This window comes from Bipolaris victoriae (genome assembly GCF_000527765.1).
Source record: "Bipolaris victoriae FI3 unplaced genomic scaffold scaffold_9, whole genome shotgun sequence".
Lineage (NCBI taxonomy): Eukaryota > Fungi > Ascomycota > Dothideomycetes > Pleosporales > Pleosporaceae > Bipolaris > Bipolaris victoriae.
In genome coordinates this window covers 290-19,285 of record NW_014575383.1, presented here as the reverse complement: position 1 = coordinate 19,285, position 18,996 = coordinate 290, and the positions used below count along the sequence as shown (strand labels likewise).

Sequence of the window (18,996 nt, the reverse complement as noted above, 5' to 3'; positions counted from 1 at the left end):
GTGAAGTGATCACTCTCACGCCCGACTCTTTCACCTTTACTTGTTTCTTGAACCAGAAAAACGCCTCAGAATAGTTACGGTGTGTTCATGAGAATGTTTGAGAAGTGCGCCATCCTAGATTTAAGCCGCATCTCACTCAAGGAAGAGGCAAAATCGAACCAACCGCCAGTTTCAGTATTCTTGGTGAGGCAGACATCCCAGAATGGAAGCTTCAGCTGCAGCTTTACCCAGAAGGCCTGCTGGTTCTGATGAGTGAGAATATGACCCGAAGGAGGTGAGAGAGCATGGATAAAGGTGAGATAAGTCAGTCATAGAAGCTGGAAAAGCTGAAGTAGTCGAAAAGGCCTAAGAATATGACGGTGAGAAGGGTTTGAAAGGTAGTGAGATCGAAGAAGACGACAGTGCCATGACAATGGTTCAGCTTCAGAATGGCACCCCTCTCATCAGTGCGGCCAAATGAAAGCTCTTCGATACATTGCTGATCAGAAGTGAGTCCATAGAAAGTCTGATCCGCAGACCTCTCTAGTTTCAGTATGATATCAACTATAGGAGAAGTCCTCATACTTCTGCCTTTACCTTCTCTACTGACTTATTCATTCGTAAGAAGAGCCAACTGGCTTACTATCATCCCAACCTCTTAGTTCGCAAGAGTGACGATAGCAAAGTAAAAGTGACTTATATTACTTGTGGGAATGGCAGTTGGATTGACACTGCGTCGGGATCAGGCCACGAGAAGTTTTAAAAGACTAAGACAGCCGCAGCTGGACACGAGTGGCTGCAGAATTAAGTTTGTTTCACATCTGTATAAAGCGCAAGGAGTTCAAAGACTAGTCCAGCTTGAGAGTGCGGCAGGCGCGCCACTCGTCTCATCGGAAGCAACGACTTATACGAGATTTGTCCAAGGCTTCTAGGTATAACAGACGAATGAGCGTGGATGAAATGGTTCTCGGGCTGATTAGCGCTCAAGGATTGCAGGTTGAGAAAGCCAACAGCGAAGGTTCCAGAAGTGTATATCATATCCATGTATGCCTAATCGCAACCTGATTAATCTTAGAGATCAATTTATTCTTGGACCGGTTGCGAATGGCTGTAAAGCAGTCACATCAGGCGTCCTGTTCATCTCTTCCAGCGCGCTTGTAAGGTAGGACGGGTGCAAGGTACAATGTTCCATTGCGGTGTTTCATTGCGCGGTTTATTTGGCATCCCGTCGCAATGATGACCCGAGAATGCCCAAGCAGGTACCCGTTAGGCCATTTAGAGCCCCCCTATATAGCTGGCAGGCGCGTTTGCCAGAAAAAACAAGCACCATTGGCGTGTTTTCCCATCCGCGGTAAGTAGATTCTTTTGTTAGCGGTGTGATACGAGTACTCTAGGATGGACAGTCTAGACCGTGACACGTCCTGCTCATAGGGCGCTAGGGCAGTTCAGATCTTTAGCAACTCATTCTACAGCGGTTGAAAGCCTGTTTAGTTACTCCTTCCGTTTTCGGCCTACTTTGGGTTAGTATGTAGCGGGTAGTCTGGGGGCTAGGCTTGCATAGATTAGGACACAAAACGGAGGGGCTGTTCGGTTGGAGCTCCGTTTTGCAGTGATATTATAGTTACGTCGTAGTCATACACCACGATTTGTTAGTCTCACCGAAGAAACAGGAGATATGTTGTAGCTACGTGGCGCAACGGAATTTTGGAACCCAATGGTACCTTGTAGATATCATCAAAATGGAGATTCGCCTTGCCGAAGAGAGGAAGACCTGCATACCAGTTCTGCGCTAGACAGGGACTCTTTTATTAGTGTTGCGGAGATACAACAGAGCTTTGTGTTACTGCACGCGACGCTGTCTCTGGGACTATTTTTAAGAATTTGCCAAATGCAGTTAGTGGAGTGCAGAACAAAGCTTAACCGACCGGACCCTGAATCCTTTGGGATTCAAGCAATTCTGCAACGGCTTGGTCGCTTGGCATTCGCACAGATTGATGTAACTTTATCCTCCTATTCTCGCTGAGTGTGTAAAATATTCTCCGCAACCCAGTGATTATAATGCTATCAAGACACCTCCAGTCAAACTCGTATACATAGAGTGATGCGGGACTGAGATTCAGGCTGAATAGTGTTGGACTTGCTCTTGTCTTCAGGCGTCCTGTGGTGGACCCTACGTAAGGCCCCCAAACTTAGGACATTTAGTAAATCCTCCATCTATGGGGCGACGGGACAACCGTCTGAATTACACTAAGCGAAGATCAACGGGGTCTAAGGCAGATATGGTAGGCAGTTCGACAGATGCTGGCAACGAGAAGTCAACTCGAAAAGAAAGGTATATAAGTCTCGAGCGTTCTTCATCATTTCTCATCAACACACTCCCATCGATCACTCATCTCCCCCAAACTCACCTTCAACCGCAAAAATGCAACTCACCACCATCTTCTTCTGGGTTGCCCAAGCTGTAGGCGTCTTCGCAGCTCCCCACGCCGGCAATGAGGGCGAAGCCCCAGACTTCGCCAACTCCTCAATCCCACCCCCAAACACACCATGGATGAGCTTCACCGACAAAGCCGTATGTAATATCAAATTCCCTAAGTAAGCAGTCACTGACTCCTCCATCTTGTAGAGCCCACTCTCCCCCCGTGGCTGCGTTTCAACCGCTCCATACGGCTGCGATCTTGGCAAAAAGCGATGCTGGAAGGTCTGTGGTGATGGCGGCCAGTGGTGCTGGACCGCTCGCGGTGACGGATCTGGAGACTGGTACGGATGCACCGACTGGGGCTCGTGCAACCAGCAGCAGTCTTGCGGCATTAACTGCCACAACCCCAAGGAGTGCGGTTGCAACTGCGGTTAAGAAAGAGAAATGATAGACTTGATGCATGAGTAGTGCTTAGAGCCTTGAGTTGAGATTTTGAAAATATATGGAGAAAAGAGATCGGCTTACATGGTCGTATTTGTCAATGGATATTTGCAAATTATCTGGTGACTTGTGATGTTTAAAAGGTATGAGCTGCAATCTTTCCGAGTTTTATACCGAGGGACTATGCTGCTATGCAATCCTGGTCTACATTAATGCAAATAAGACTTGCTGTTAAAATTCCCGCGTATTTTGTCCTGGGAAGTGATGTATCCATGAAGACTGGCATATACATGATCGTAGCAAGATGATCCCGACAATATCACAATACGAGTTTGACTTTCTAATCATAAATGTCCAAACCAGGGGATAATGGCATCAAGGGAGATTATGAGTTCGATTTACACGAATATAGTGCTCTTATTCATCAATTCCACGCTAGACCAGCAGAATCACCATTTCAGCGAAGCGAACAGCATCCTCAGATTTCCCACGTCATGTACAGCCAGTACATTCCTTAGAAATGTATTTCCCAAGAGAAAGGGTGCAGTGCCACCTACTTTGGGCTGCAAGGCAGGCTGGAAGCCAAGCCAGCACAGCACAGTCGAATCATTGGCGTGACCAAGCCAACCATCAAGGAGCACATCTCTCTTGTTGATTGGGAGGTCCGTACCATTGATGCGGAGGCTTACATGAGGAACTGTCGCATTGCAATTGGCGATATACGAGCTGTCGTAAACCGAGTAATATGCTGGAGGCTGTATCGCTTCGGCAATGGCTTTCGCAGCGTCATCAGGGATATAGCTCCAGGGGGTTCCAGTATCGAGGATAGTAAAGATCTCTCCGCCGTCAGCAAAGACACCGGGAACCCATGGCACAAAAGTCTGGTTGATGGTGAATCCATCTGGCCTGGTATTCCAGTGGGTGTACTTGTTTTTCACGCCCCAGGGCGCAAACGTCGTAGTGCTAACTTTTGACTGGGCCCAGACCCCAGTAAAGGGAAGTCCGTCAAGTGGCGCACCTCCTACAGCCACGAATCCAGATGTGCTCAAATTTGCAGCATTCTCCGTTCTGTTGCCAAGATTGACTGAGAATATAGGTTTCTCCACTAAGCCCTGTTCGACTGCATTTTGGATCCAAGTCTTGGTAGCAATCCAGGTGTGGTTTGGGTCGGTTTTGTTATCAAGGTCTGAGTTATCTCCTGGATAGTATGCAGTATAATTGCCCAGTCCCCACCCTGTTATCGTCAGACATACATGCATCAGACTGCTAGACTATTTGCGATATCGCAAAAAAATGGAAGATAGGACTTACCGATAACTCCACTAGTCATATTGTACGCAGTGCTGAGAAAGACTTTCTCCGCCAGCGACATATGCTGATTCCGGACTGTCAAACCTGCGATGGTCACGTCTTCGAGACCAACAGAGCCCCTGGCAAATTCTGCGCTGAGATATGTTATGTTAAAGTTTATATTTGGTATTCGTCCCCCAGTATACTCGGCAGGACCCACCGATGCGAAGCCGCATGTGGACTGAGGCCTGCAGAGAGTGTAAGTCAATCTGTAATTCGCGGCCAGCTTCCGCATCATACTTACTTCACTTTGCTGTCGATATCAAAGCATGTGAAGTTGGCACTGGGTAGCCAAAATGAGTTGCTTCCGGTATCAAATTCAACAGCATGAGTTTTTCCTCCGAGCGTAACATCGATGGCATAGCGCGTTCCGTCCATGATAGTTCGCGTGGGACCGGTGTTTCTATCAGCGGATCGAGCGGCTATTGAATTGAACACACCATTGTCAGCTCTCCGCTATGCTGCTTCGATGCAAGATTTTTGCTTTACCAATAGGATTGCCCGAATCGCGCTTGGCAAGCGGGTTTAGTAGGTGAACAGATCTTGCAACAGGAATATCGAATTCACGAAGGGCATCAGCGTTGTTTTCAAAGAATGCTCCGGATGAGAGTGGAATGAGTGTCTGCAACACCAAGGCTGCTTGGCATAGCTGGCGACGAGACATGATTGAGGGGACCGGCGATACCAGACACATGCTGTAGGGGAGGGGTAGGATTGTCTACGTACTTATGTATATTTCGAAATGTTAGCTTAAGACGCTAAAGGTATAAGCATGGCGGCCCTGCTAGCTTAATTCTTAGGCGGACACTAAGACGGTGCAGGATGTTGCAGACTGGTCCTTTGGACCTCGAAAAATAAGCACTACGTAGTATGTGAACCGTGTCTTCTCCAATGGATAACAAGACCCTTGATCACTCCGACCACTCCTGACAGGCGTGCAATCTACACGGAAGTCTAGAGGATCCTTACTTTGCCGCTCGACCACTGATAGCAATGCTAGACGCTGCAGGGCTGAGATTTCTCCCTGCCCTCCTAAGTCATGCGTCTAGTCGTCCCGAAAGTAGAGGCGGAATCGGCGTTATTCTTAAATTATCCCTGCTGCTCGGCCAATAGCGACCGCATAAAGATTTTGGCCCGATTTGGCAGCAATTCTCAAGTCGTACATGGAAGCGATGATTAGGTTTCGAGGTCAGATTGGCTGAAATGGCCATGCGCATGTGGGAAGTTGTATTTGTTCTCGGTCGGCCTCAGATGCTTAGACCGCCTAACTGAGCATCTTGCAGAGCTCCCAGAGGTGCGGTACACCGCAAAGATGTTTTTTTTCTTGGCTTGATGTCGTACGTAGCGACAGCATGTCACCCCATTTAATAGGCACGATTTCGGCATAACGTGCAGACACTGCGTCGCGTTTTGAGGCAGTGCATGTCAGCACATCATGAATTACACAGTAGGTACTAAGGCATGCTGCAATAATATAGACTGCTGTAAACATCACAATACATAGTTAATGAGTCTCAATATGAGTGGACACAGCCATGTATATTTCGAAATTTTAGATTATACTTGCTGTTGCCACACAACGGGCGTCTGGCGTGCTTCTAACATGCAAAGGAAGAGATTGGTTTATCTTGAATACTGCGTACGTGGACATGTCACTAGAATAGCAACTCGCCGTAACATCGAGGCAAACACGAGCCGCTGAGAGAGTCCAGAACTGCGCCCGTTCTGCACAGCTGACCACCGTATAGCAACAGTCAGCCTTTCCAGCCCAGAAATACGCGTATTACTTCAATATGACAAGCGCGTCGTAGCAAATATTCCAACTGTCTAGCAGCAGGAGTACCTGCTCGTCGGTTTCCCCGTTCATCGCCAGGGCGTGGATCTTCAAAGTTTGGACTCGTATTTTCGAGCGGTTTTCTGCGCCCGTGTCTCCGCACGTACCATCGCGCCACATCGATGGGCGATAGCTGCAGTACGGAGTACTTAGTACGTAGCGACAGAGATGTCATGCGTGCTATTGATCCGCGCAGGAATAGCGCAGCGCACATAAGACTGCTGCAATAGTATATGCCCTGTACAACCCATACATATGCGCAATACCGAGTACGACGATGAGTTCGGCAGTAGCACTTGGTTCATCCGCAATTGGTCCTGCGAGAGTTGATAGCGCCACAAGCTGTCCCCGCCATTCGTAGGGTGCACCAACTACGGGTGGCCCGGAAGTCAGCTAGACAACCCCGCCGACTAGAAGCATCGAAAGAAACAGAAGTACTACAATGGTTACAAAGACCAAGACCGAATTTAGAAGAGGATTTGTTGTCTTGCCTTGTCGGCATTGTCGGTGCTGCCATTGGCGCCAAGCATGGGAGAGCAGAGCATAAAGCATGAAGGCAGCACCTGATGTCTGTCGTAATCCCAGCTAGGCTATAGTTCGATATCAGGTTAGAGCAGAATTGAGTTTTCGACGCCGTTATGGAAAACCACAGCTCGCCATCGAGCAACGCGGTGTGCTGAGCAAAGGCAGGAATCACGTGACCGGCCTACTCAGAATGTACGCACGGACGCGAGATCTCTACACCAGCTACACCGAAACAACTACGCAACGAGACCAAGAAAAGTCGACGTGTGACGATTGACAATGCTGGAGATTCTCATTTGTTCCTCTAATCGCCATTGATGACAGATGAAGTACGGATGCCCATCGCCCTAATTCGTGCAACATCCTGCTTAAATCTAATTGTTGTACGAAGAGGTGTTTTGATCACCTCTGCGAGGATTCGGAGCGAAGAGTTCAGATGAATAAAGGAGCCGTGTAAGAAGACAAAAAGAATAAAAAGTACAGAGTTCGTGTTGTAAGATAAGTCAAGACGCCATCAATTTTGTTAATATACAACTTTTCAACGTGAAGTGATAGAGATGGCCCTAACAGATTTGGCGGTGAAGATTTTACTCATCATTGTAATCGCGGCAATAAAACTGCATTATGATCATGTATCAACAAAGACTTAGGAATACATGACATTGCCAGGGATGGCGCCAATCTGATCTACAAGATGCCGGGAGACTAGAAGCCTCCCCGCCCTCTGATAGACTAATTACCCCATTTAGAATCCTCTCAATAACCCAATATCCACCTAATCTTTGGATTCAGAGATCAGCAGCCACAGCCACAGGCCTTGCAGTCTCCCTTGCCACACTTGGCAGCCTTGTTGTTGTAAGACCATTCGCAGTCCTGCCACCTGCCACAGGGAGTCCAGCCTCCATTGCCACTTTCGTATGCAAGCCAGCACCAAGTCTTCTTGAGACCAACGTCAGCATTGACAAAAGGGCCGTCGCAGTTCCTCCAGCACCAGCCCTTATCGCATCCATAATCGTAATCGTAGCCGGAGCCACGGCCTCCCTTTGAGCAAACGCCCCGTTTAGCGATCGCCGCAACCTCGTCGAGAAGGTCTCCGCGCTTGGAAGAGTTGGTGACTTCCGTCTCTGAAGCTGGGTCGTACAGAGGACTGGCGATTCCAAGCTCAGAGGGATGCTTCTTGCACTTTCGGAGAGCAGAAATGTCGGTGCCTTCGGGTAGGGTTGCGGGGTCCCACTCCATGACTCCGAGTTCGCCACAATCTTCAACAGTGGCTTCGACCGCCTCTGCGGTCGGAGAGCATAGAGCTCCGGTAGCGGCGAGGCCGAGAAGAATAGACAGAAGCTTCATTTTGGTAGGGTTGAAAGTAGAAGACGCCGTTTTGATGATGGTTGTCTGTGTAGCTGAGAGCTGTGGTAGAATTCAGGCAGCGTAGCAGATGTCATTTATACGTTGAGCACTCTGGTAAAGCTGTTATGGATATTCGCCAGAAGAGGACCTTGTGGTTGCTTGACGAACTCGGCTCCATGAGGCCCCCTGACCTGAGATTCTGTGTATGCTGTTGGTTTTCATGATCAGAGTCTGATCAGGCTAATGTGGTTCTATGATATACGAGCTACCCACTCTTTGGCGTGAGTATGCCTCCCGGGACTGGGGACCTGGATCAAACCGGTGAAATCCAGAGGTTGGCACGCACAATTAAAGACATAGGAAACAACTTGCAAATGCTGATTGCAAACGTAGTGATACAACCTGTCCATGTTTTGTAGACATTTCTTCTAATACTTGCATCTTCAATGTTAGGAAAGCTGACGATAGCGACTGCCGTTCCTCCATTGATTGCTATCTTCGTTAGCGAAGCCGTAGTGAAGGCGGGTCTCGGAACCTCCGCGCCACTCGCTAAACATTGCCTATATTCGAGTATTTCGGTGTCACCCAACCTCGAATTTTTCATCAAACTGGGAGGCTTAGTTGTTGGTTGTAACAATGCGCTAACCCAGCATGGAATCTCATTCGATCTTTGATCCCCGAGGCTGGAGGGCCTTGCAGTAGCTTAGCGAACTTGGCTTCATAAGGCCCACTACGAGGTCGTATTGGGAATCGCCTTATTGAGTTGTTCAGGGAAATTATACGAAAAAGCTCGTATTTAATACGTAAATGATTTTTTTTCGCCGACGTCCGGACTTTAACGTTATGATGGGCAACACTTCCTCGGAGTGAGTTGTAACTTTGGTTCTCAACACCACGACACGAAATTACGTTCATGAGGTTGCTAGTAGATTACTGCAAACATCAGGTGATATGATTTCTGATGTTTTGACAACTATTATAGCAGTCTTATTACTCCAACAACTTCAATGTCGTCAACTTTGTAAGCCTGACGACGTTCACATGCTGCTTATTCGTCACTATCGATTTCCCTGCCAAAGATTCTCCGGCGGAACGGGCCGGGACCAACCGTCTGCTCAGCCGCGCCACTAAGTTCATATTCTGGACACTAACTCCTGTTTTACTAGGTTATCCGCGCATTTGTTTCTTGCCATTCTTAATACAACACAAGGGAACATTTTAGTTGTATAACCGGTGTTTGCTAATCCAATGCCCTACCTTGATTGTCTCGCGATACCTTGACAATGTAGCACAGCATCAAAAGTCCCGTTGATTGTCTCTGTTCCAGCCAATCAGGCTAGATACGACCTAGAAACATTTGATAGTAGTCCGCCTCTCTATAGACATTCAGCCATCATTAATCGTTCTTTGTTGTTAGTAAGTATCGAAGATAAGCGCGTACTTGAGTATTAAAAGGAGTCCCTAGATGCTAGCCACTTTGTTCGGATACCAAATTTCGAAGTCCGTGATTTAGATGTTAGTGCAGTCGAATACCCGAGTCTTGGTATTGTGGGTAGAATCGTATCCTCGAATACATATTGTAGCAGATTATGTCCTTGAGCTAGTAGAGAGAACAGATCATGACTAGTAATCTAGCCGGTAGAAGGGAAGTATCAGTGTTATAGCCGATAGCTGTCGCTAGGACTGTTCTTACAAATGGCTGGGGCATCGGTGGGGAAGTCCTTGAAACTCCGCAAGCGAGATGATAATTGTCCAAATTATGGTGTTAGCGGAGGTGCTATAGCTGTAGATGACGTATCTCTGTCATGATGGTCATGTGAATATATTCCGGATATGGATTCTCCGTAGATCTCTGTGAGTATATCCGCGTAGTTATAGAGGGTTCACAATGACGACTCGATACCGGTTAGTCTCCAATCATTGACATCTTGCTATCTTATGTGCGATTGCCTCTCTTTCCATTGCATATAGCTCTACGCAGAAAGCTGTGAAAATGATAGGAAAAAATCACTTGGGGATAGTACGCATTTTGGCATGATAACAATACCATAGTAAGAGCAAGCACTGTGAGCTCAGTGATGCAAGTATGCGTCTTGGACTAGATATGTTGCCAACGCGACACATCCATTCTTCTCATAAGAATCGTCTGGGTCGGAGGTATGGTATGCACATACACGATGAGCATACTGTGTACAACGTTGCTTGGAGAAGATTGATCATAGCTCTTCGCTCGCTACTTTTCCCCGCTTTCTAACTGGACCACATGCCGACAATTGACCGGAGGAATGCACAAGTTATCGCAATTGCAGCTATGCATATTCACACGTACATTGCATAACGCGCACAATTCCAGGGCCCCATAGATTCCGAAGCACAAGCCGCAAATTGCCAAATAGTTGGTGTTCGATGTCGGCAAGACGCATTCACCGCCGTTTGGCGCCCCCACCCAGCCGGTCCACCCCGCCTGGATTAACGTCGCTCCGACGTCACCACGTTGGCTGGGGCAACAACCGAAGTCTCGCCTGTGGCTACGTAAGCCACCCACTAGCGTCTTCCCACTGAATATTTAAACCCTTCATCTCATCTCTCTTCTGTTCTTTAGCTCTGTGAGTCTTTTTCCCACGACCCCTACTGTTGAGACCAGTACACTAACAGCATGAAGCTTTGCCTTTTGGCTTAGATCAAGTGTAGTATCTGTTCTTTTCAGTTTAATCTCTGGTAAGTGATTCCACTTATTCCAACCCACCCTCAGAACTACTCACCAATGTTGCATTGTCACACTGTCTTTCTCTATCCTATCTTTACACCTCCATACCTTCGCCTTTTCTCTACAGGATCACAGCTAACCCGAAATAGAAACTCTCCTAAGGGAGAATTCTTGATTATACTTATTTTTGCAACTAGTGGACGGCTCCCTGGGCTTGCTCATAGTCGTCCTCACAGTGTCGTCCGTATCGCACTACCTCGGACTGACGCGAACTTTTTCATCAAGTCTTCTGGATAGCTCCTGTTGCTTGAGGAAGAAGACAGTCGCGATCGCAAATTTTCGATACCAGTAATAATACACTCAACATGTTACAATTATCAAGAAGGATTCTCTCCTTGACGAGATGGCTGAATGCCTATGGATGTCCACGCCAGAAGGTAATGATCATCGCGGGCTCGAGGTCACGTGATTTGCCATCCGGGATGGCAGGACTGGAAGCAATGAGGATATAAGGATGGATGTATTTCATTATTACTCTCGTTGTGGTCAACTCAAATTGTACTTTCTTACTAGTTACTTTAATATGACTGTTATATGTTAGTCTAGCAATATAGATTAGAGGTGCCGGACGGGCCAACGCCGGATTTTCCCTGCTAACACTATCACAAACTTGAAGCTATAGAGCTCTATATAAGAGCTATTATCACGAGAAATCTTAGTGTAGTAATCTAGTAGTATCATTTATTTAATCTATCTACTGATATTTGACTGGTAGCTTGATGGGGCGGCCTGAACGCGAGCGTGGTGATGGTGGTGCAGCTGATCAATTGGCTGCTTCTGCACCGGCACTACTACCACTAACGATAATATTTTTTGATACTAGCTTTATACGGCACTTGAATATAGACTTCTTACCTATTTAGGAGATTTTAATAGCTTTTTGAAGTCGTTTGTGGGCGGCTTGGCGGGCTATCCGGTAGGCAGCTGCTTCAGCTTTCTGCCTCTTACGATCTAGTTTTACCTGTGCCCGCGCCCGTCGCCGCGCATCTAGTTCTTGAGCTTTGAGTAGCTTTCTCTCCTCTCTAGCTTTAATCGCGATAGCTTTTTAGTGTTGTAACTCCTCATAATCGGGCTGTTTCTGCTTATATTGCTGGCGAGCTTCTCGCACCTTCCGTGGAGACCAGAAAGTAGCTCCACCATGATAATCGTCGGACAGCTCGAGCGTATCAGGCTGGATACGCTCCTTCCGCTGTCTCTCATCGATGAGAGCTGCCTGGAGCTGCTCGTTTTCTCGTTGAAGAAACGCTGTATTGGCGGATAGTTTTATCATGATTCTATTGAGCGCTAAGATCGATCTATTACTCGTAGATTGATTAAATAGCTGCTGAATCGTTCTCTAATTAGAAGCTGATTCTACTAATGCGTCTCTATCGCTATTAGTAGCTATAGTTTTGAATTTTCAAAGTATAACTTCTGGATTAAATGGTGAGAGTCTAGTAGCTCTAAAAGCATAGAGAATTGATGATTCCTTGAACGCTGTGCACTAAGCTCTCTAGAATATTAGGAAGAAATGAGATTTGGTGAATGGTATTAGCCCTTAGCTAGTATTGGTGAAGTTTGATAGCTTATTTGAGTATGCGGTGGATAGTGGCTTAAATAATCTAATATCGAGTGGCTGTAGCGTATGCATTAAGTGCGGCGGGAAGATAGCTAATAGTACTTTATTCTGATTATAACAGTTAATAAAATCCATCGTTATACGACTATAGTGCCCATCTATAGTAAGTAATTAGTAAGAAGATTAAGCTTTTGGCTTAGTGGCTGGATCGAACACTTGTTTAAGCTATTAGAGACCGATATTATCATTTAACTAGCTATTAGCTAATATGGTAATATACATAGTATAGATATCTAGATTAAAACCTTAGAGCTATAAGTTCTGGATAGAGCTAGATTTGCTAGAGTAGATGATGCTTAGATCTAGATACGATCTATCCGCGCAGATATATGCGATCAGCGTAATCTATTCGGGATTACTATCTTAAATATTTAATCTTTTCAATTTGGACTTAAGAGCAGCTTTAGAAAAGATTCTAACTAAGCGGGACTATACTCTAATTATAAAGCCCTTCTCATCTATATTATATATATGTCGCGGCTCTACCTTATATTAATCGATTTTTTGGCGTAGAAGCTCGAAGTAGAGCTGGTATTTCTTTTCTAAATTAGCTCGGCGCTGGCTACGATTAATTGGCGTGGTGCGCTTAAGTATAATAAGATGCGAGTTACGATGAATAAAGCGATTAACCTAGTGATATTCGAGCTGCTTCTGAGCTAGCTGCGACGCGATATTTCGAATGATACTCTGTATAGGTGGTAGGCCTCGCTTAGTGAGTCTATCGATATAGTCGATAAGCTCAGCTTTATGTTATTGGTAGACTGCCTGCTGGTTTTATGCAGCTGCTTATCTGAAGCTAGAAATATCTTGGTGGCGGCTGCTCAGCGTTCCTGGGTCAACACCATATTTTTTGCAATTTGAGAATACACAAGTTTTTTATTGGGCTTTAGCGCGTTAATAGCAGCAAGCGCAGCGTCAATTGATTGCATCGTGGTCACATTATGGGTGGTTGGAGTGGATAGAATAATTGGTGTTGGAGGACGTAATCCGGCGTTGGCCCGTCCGGCACCTCTAGTAGTTGTCAAACCTTTTGTTACCTTCTATCAAGCACCCCACTCCACTGTATCGCCAGACAACCCTCACGGAACACTAGCGTAAAGCTCATCGGCCTTAGTGCGGACCCGGCAGGAGAAGTATAGACCTAAACCCCGTGTAACAGGGCGGAGTCTGGCAATGCTTGTAAGCTCTAGAAGACGCAGCGCTGAGAATGGATTTGTAAAGCCGCGATGATCATTACATTGTAACGTGGACGTTCATAGGCTCCCAGCCTTCTCATCTTTTGCTAAGGAGAAAATTCTTCTTGTTACTTTCAACAGCTGCGGGGTTGAGACATTATGCGTTGTTATTACAAAGGGAAGATAGCGAGGGAAAGCGATCCCCTTACTAGGGTGGCCCACTTACTGGTAAACACGTTAACTATCCAGCCAGTTTTAAGCTAACATAGTTTCGCCGTAGCTTGGTGACGCCAAGGTAAATGCACCCCTATTTAATTGGTAACGCAGCTGCTCCGCTACCCAAATTATTCCGTGCCACCCTCGTAACTCTGGACAAATCTGGTTAGAATGATAGAGAATTTCGTCGCCTACTTCAGGAATGTGCCTTGCGCTCTAAAATGCCCGTGTGTCCTTTGCACTAACGTATCTCGTCTTATCATATACCTTACGCACGTGTGGCATTGTCAGGGACATTGATATTGTGTTGTGCCCAAAGTGTTCTTGCGTATTGAAGCCGTACCTACCACCAGCTCCGCATCCTGGTTTGGCTCCTTCGCATCGATACGATGGACTCAAAACCACTCGGAAAACGACGGTCACATACTAAATCGCGTAACGGATGTCTGCAGTGTAAACGCAGGAGAATCAAGGTGCGTTTAGCTTGAAAATAAACTTAGAACCAGGTTGTCTGATGAGTGGCACAGTGCGATGAAGAAAAGAGTGGCTGCGGTTACTGTACGCGGAGAGATGTGCGTTGCGTATTTCCACATTGCTCGAAAGTATCTGCGCCTGCTACTCTTTCCCCCCCAGTTTCGCCTCATGCGCCGACTACTAGCGCATGCTCACCTGGGATGTCGGATTGCAGCACTTTACACACATTCGCCACGATATCGCACCGAAACTCTAACGATGGTGGAGAGCTGGATTCCTTTACTATGAACGATCTTATGCTACTGCATCACTGGTCTCTCGTCACCAGCCTTACAATGGTTAATACCCCAGGTGTTGATCATATCTGGCAAACCGTCATGGTAAAGATTGGAGCTCAACATCCATACGTTATGCATAGTATATTTAGCCTTACAGCGCTACATCTCGCCTACCTCGACCCAACAAAGAAGCATACCCTGATCGCAACAGCTGCCCAACACCATAACAGGGCCCTTCGCGACTTCCAAGCCAAACTTTGCAACATGAATAAAGAGGACAGTGATGCCCTCTTTGCCAGCGCCTCTATAAATATTTTGTACGTTTTCGCAACCTTTGGAAATCTGTATCATGGCGACGCAAACGAGTCCTCAGCCGATCACCGCTCGCGTATCCTTGGTGAGGATTGGGTCCCATTGATACGAGGCGTAAATCGATTGATAGAGCAGACTCGCAAAGACGTTAGCGTCGGTCCGCTAAATTCGCTACTAAAGATCGGAAACTGGAATGAACTCGACCCGGATGCCGCGAGGGTACCCTACAACGCGGAGCTGCAATCTCTCAAGTCGATATGGGTGGACAGCCCTGACGCGCACGTGTATAACGAGTCTTTGTACCTGCTGCGCAAGTGCTGGGCTTGGACTACTCTGTTTCCAAATACTTCTGAGCACTTCTTTCCAGATGTTGCTCCACATCCTGATTGGGAATACAATCGCAGTTGGAGTGGTCCATTTATTTGGCTAAGTCTCGCGCCAGATGATTTTTTCTTGCGCTTGCAGCAGCGTCACCCAGCTGCGCTGGTTTTGTTTGCTCACTTTGGAGGGCTGTGTGCGGGGCTCGAAAGATACTGGTGGATGGAGGGCTGGGGGGAAAATATCGTAGCAGCTGTAAAGGATACCTTGGGGAGCTACTGGGACGCCTGGATCGAGCTGCCAAGGAGACTTGTGGCAGGAACAGGGGATGAAAATCACCGGGAAGCTCGGCCAACCTAGAATAACCTGATAAGCTAGAGTTGTATGCAGCATAGCTACCTACTGTGTATGGGCCCACTCATTGTGAAACAGGGGGGGGGGTGCGTATTTGGGCTGCGTATTTGGGCTGCGTATTTGGGCTGCGTATTCCGGGTGCGTATTCCGGGTGCGTGCTTAGCGTGTCCATGATTAGTCCGATGCGAGTTGGATCGATCATGAAGTGATAGCCCTTCCCCTTTCTATGCGCCAACTTCTGGTCAGGTTAATCTGTTCAAGGCCAGGTTGAGCAACGGCCTTGAGAATCACATTGCCGCCGGGAACTCACAGCAAAAGCATAACGACCTGTCTTTCTACCCTGGAATATCACCATGCGTCATTTCGACCCAACATCTAAAAACGATGAGGAAGCCGACCTCGGACTTGCAGGCGAAAATCTTCGAATGTCTGCTATTGCCAAGGGTATTCTCATCCTGCACTATTTATTTGGGTGGCACATTCTCACATTATTATAGACGACGACCGTATCGACCTCACTTTCGATGCGCAAGACGCTAGTACATTGAACAGTTTTCTGTACCAAAGGACTCAGAAGAACAGTCCATCGCTCAACAACAATGCCAAATACTCTATTGATGATCACAAGAGGACCTTAGTTCCTGCACTCAATATTGTGATACAGATCGTTGGAAGTCGAGGTATATTCACTGACATGAACTCTCCGTGTTGTACCAAAAAGCTCATGAGTCTGTACAGGCGACATCCAGCCCTTCATAGCTTTGGGCACCGAGCTTAAGCGCTACGGTCATAGGATACGCATTGCGACGCACGATGTCTTCAAGCATTTTGTACACGAGTCAGATCTCGAGTTCTTCCCTATCGGTGCTGATCCGTCAGAACTTATGGCAGTAAGTCTATTGTCAACAGAACTAATATCTCATGTTCACGTTGAGTAGTACATGGTGAAGAACCCTGGTATCATCCCTAAGTTTTCAACGATCAAGGCCGGAGACATCGGCAAAAAACGCGCCATGATTGCTGATATACTAGAGGGCTGTTGGAGATCATGCCTCGAACCTGATCTAGATACTGGTGTGCCGTTCATCGCAGAAGCCATTATCGCAAACCCGCCAAGTTTTGCACATGTGCATTGTGCAGAGGCACTAGGGATTCCACTACACATGATGTTCACGATGCCTTGGAGCCCAACAAAAGCCTTTCCACATCCCCTGGCGAATATCAAACGGTCGAATCTCGATCCGAGTACGGCCAACTATCTCACCTATGGAATGATTGAGATGATGACTTGGCAAGGGTAATTAGATTCCTTAGCTTCTTTGTGCGAGTCTTCGTGAGCCTAACAAAACTTTTTATAGACTGGGAGATATCATCAATGACTGGCGAGAGAATACACTCTCACTGGAACCAATCGGCGCTATCGATGCGGCAGGTGTTATGGAATCGCTTCAAGTACCTTACACATATTGCTGGTCGCCAAGTCTCGTACCCAAACCGAATGATTGGCCATCACACATTGGTAAGCTCTGAGAATTTTATACTCTTCCATTAATGTGGATGCTAACGTAGCAGACGTTTGCGGGTTCTTTTTCCGGGAAGAGCCTCAATATTCGCCTCCAAAGCATATAGATGAATTCCTTCGAGCTGGTCCTCCACCGCTGTACATTGGTTTCGGCAGTATCGTGATGGAAGACCCAGCTTCCGTTACAGAAATCATCTTGTCTACACTACGGAAGTGTGGTGTTAGAGCTATTATTTCACGGGGATGGAGCAACCTTGGTGAGGGGAGGGAGGACGAGAATGCGCTATTCATTGGGGACTGTCCTCATGGTAATTCTAAAACCGGGTCCAAAGTCTATATGAACTAATAATGCGTCCAGAATGGTTGTTCAAGCGCGTCTCTGGAGTTGTGCATCACGGCGGTGCAGGAACAACAGCCTGTGGACTTTTGAATGCGCGTCCGACTTCCATCATCCCATTTTTCGGAGAGTGAGTAAATTCTATTGAAAATGCAGCTAGTCTCTGCTGACACTCGTTTCCAGTCAGCCGTTTTGGGGAGAGATGGTAGCTGCTGCAGGCGCTGGGCCTCGCCCAGTTCACCACACATCTCTCACCGAGGAAAACTTCACAGTCATTATTAAGACTTTGCTCGATCCGAATACAAAGCGCTCAGCCAAGGCTATCGCAGCAAAGATGCAATGCGAGCAAGGTGTGAGGCGTGCTGTAGAATCATTTCACAGTAATCTTCCCCGAACAAATCTTGCATGCAGCCTGTTGCCTACCGAAAGCGGGGTATGGATGTACGATGCAAAGGCACTCAAGAAACAAAAGAAGAAGGCTATTGAGGGCCTTAGACTATCCCCTAAAGCAGTCACGGTCTTGAGTAAGCACAAACTACTGGACTTGACCAACCTCAACTTGTAAGACATCTCCCTAATCTCCCTAATCTCTACTCCACAACATCTTCAACAACAATACTCTCTTTTATTAAACTGGTGTTAAAAATAATCAGGCAACACTCCAACCCTTTCCATCTTGAAACGGAACGTTGGGATCCCCTGACAGCAACCTCCTCCTCCGTCCTTGCTAGCGTCGTCGACTTCAGCCACGGCTTTGGCTCCCTCGCCTCGGCTCCTGTCAAAGCGTACAAACACTACCATCCTGCCAAGGCCTCGTTTTCTCCTGATGTACCCTCCACCGCCAAAACGGCCTCTGCTGGTTCTGGCGCCGGCGCCGCCTCTAAGGCTGGCATTAATAAAATGATGGCCAGTCTCATCAAAGGTTCATTAGTCGACTTTCCCGTCGCTCTAACGGAAGGACTGAATAATGTGCCTCTAATGTATGGCGAAAAAGTCCGGAAGAGGAAACCGATCACAGACTGGAAGAGTGGGAGCAAGGAAGCTGGTAAGAATTTTGTGAATGGTTTTGCGGATCCGATATATTGTTTGTTTAAACAGCCGGCCGTGGGTTTAACAAAACATGGTGGCTTGGGGCTAGTAACTGGGTTAGGAAAAGCGGGGATGGGCTTAGTAGTGAAGCCAGGGAGTGGTAAGCGATCCTTCTTATGTGTCAACATTACATTCACTGATAATTTTCTTTCCTCTTTCACTATATTGCTAACACTCGAAACTTCTAGCTATGTTTGGTCTCTTTGCCTATCCTGCCCTTGGTATCTACCAATCCATCGTTGGCGCATCAACTTCAGCAACACAAGCAGCTATTTTAAAAGCCCGAGTAGCACATGACGCCTTTTTTAATGATGTGCATCAGCCAAATGTGGAGGAGGAGGCAGAGGTCCTAAGAAAGTTCAATGAGTTGAAGTAGTTGGGAAGTGAAAGGATACGGGAGACTAAGATCCATCTCAATATGCATTGGTTTGTTGTTGATTACAGCCTAGTTCACATAACACTAACTTCGAGTTTTTCAGGATAGGTGACACTTTAGCTAAATATATACAAAACCACCCTAAGAAATTGATTCCAACTAGTGCCAAACCGTGCAGCCCACGCGCTGGTAAAGTAGCTAATTCGAACACGTCTCACTCACGAAAATAAAAACACACAACGTGCGGGATCAGTAAGCTAGCCGC

At 46.9% G+C, this 18,996-nt stretch overlaps 6 protein-coding genes across 6 annotated transcripts; 3 read left to right on the top strand and 3 right to left on the bottom strand.

Annotated features, from left to right (window-relative positions):
• Nucleotides 1–2,401: 2,401 nt before the first annotated feature.
• COCVIDRAFT_34093 (hypothetical protein) lies at nt 2,402–2,833 on the top strand (the record flags this gene model as incomplete). Its single annotated transcript, XM_014705288.1, has 2 exons — nt 2,402–2,551; nt 2,606–2,833. The coding sequence occupies 2 exons, from the start codon at nt 2,402–2,404 to the stop codon at nt 2,831–2,833; spliced, it is 378 nt and encodes a 125-aa protein (XP_014560774.1).
• Nucleotides 2,834–3,288: 455 nt separating this feature from the next.
• On the bottom strand, nt 3,289–4,853 carry COCVIDRAFT_12446 (hypothetical protein; the record flags this gene model as incomplete). Its single annotated transcript, XM_014705235.1, has 4 exons — nt 3,289–4,073; nt 4,151–4,377; nt 4,434–4,611; nt 4,679–4,853. The coding sequence occupies 4 exons, from the start codon at nt 4,851–4,853 to the stop codon at nt 3,289–3,291; spliced, it is 1,365 nt and encodes a 454-aa protein (XP_014560721.1).
• A 2,490-nt stretch (nt 4,854–7,343) lies between these two features.
• On the bottom strand, nt 7,344–7,895 carry COCVIDRAFT_23019 (hypothetical protein; the record flags this gene model as incomplete). Its single annotated transcript, XM_014705257.1, has 1 exon — nt 7,344–7,895. One exon carries the CDS (start codon nt 7,893–7,895, stop codon nt 7,344–7,346), a length of 552 nt encoding a protein of 183 aa, XP_014560743.1.
• A 3,530-nt stretch (nt 7,896–11,425) lies between these two features.
• COCVIDRAFT_34090 (hypothetical protein) lies at nt 11,426–11,932 on the bottom strand (the record flags this gene model as incomplete). Its single annotated transcript, XM_014705287.1, has 3 exons — nt 11,426–11,517; nt 11,611–11,684; nt 11,721–11,932. 3 exons carry the CDS (start codon nt 11,930–11,932, stop codon nt 11,426–11,428), a joined length of 378 nt encoding a protein of 125 aa, XP_014560773.1.
• A 2,128-nt stretch (nt 11,933–14,060) lies between these two features.
• COCVIDRAFT_88152 (hypothetical protein) lies at nt 14,061–15,413 on the top strand (the record flags this gene model as incomplete). Its single annotated transcript, XM_014705286.1, has 2 exons — nt 14,061–14,144; nt 14,199–15,413. The coding sequence occupies 2 exons, from the start codon at nt 14,061–14,063 to the stop codon at nt 15,411–15,413; spliced, it is 1,299 nt and encodes a 432-aa protein (XP_014560772.1).
• A 347-nt stretch (nt 15,414–15,760) lies between these two features.
• COCVIDRAFT_34088 (glycosyltransferase family 1 protein) lies at nt 15,761–18,731 on the top strand (the record flags this gene model as incomplete). The annotated part of the gene is made up of 10 exons (XM_014705285.1): nt 15,761–15,851; nt 16,046–16,087; nt 16,146–16,297; nt 16,346–16,704; nt 16,766–16,926; nt 16,980–17,237; nt 17,288–17,396; nt 17,450–17,827; nt 17,920–18,455; nt 18,544–18,731. 10 exons carry the CDS (start codon nt 15,761–15,763, stop codon nt 18,729–18,731), a joined length of 2,274 nt encoding a protein of 757 aa, XP_014560771.1.
• Between the last annotated feature and the right edge of the window lie 265 nt (nt 18,732–18,996).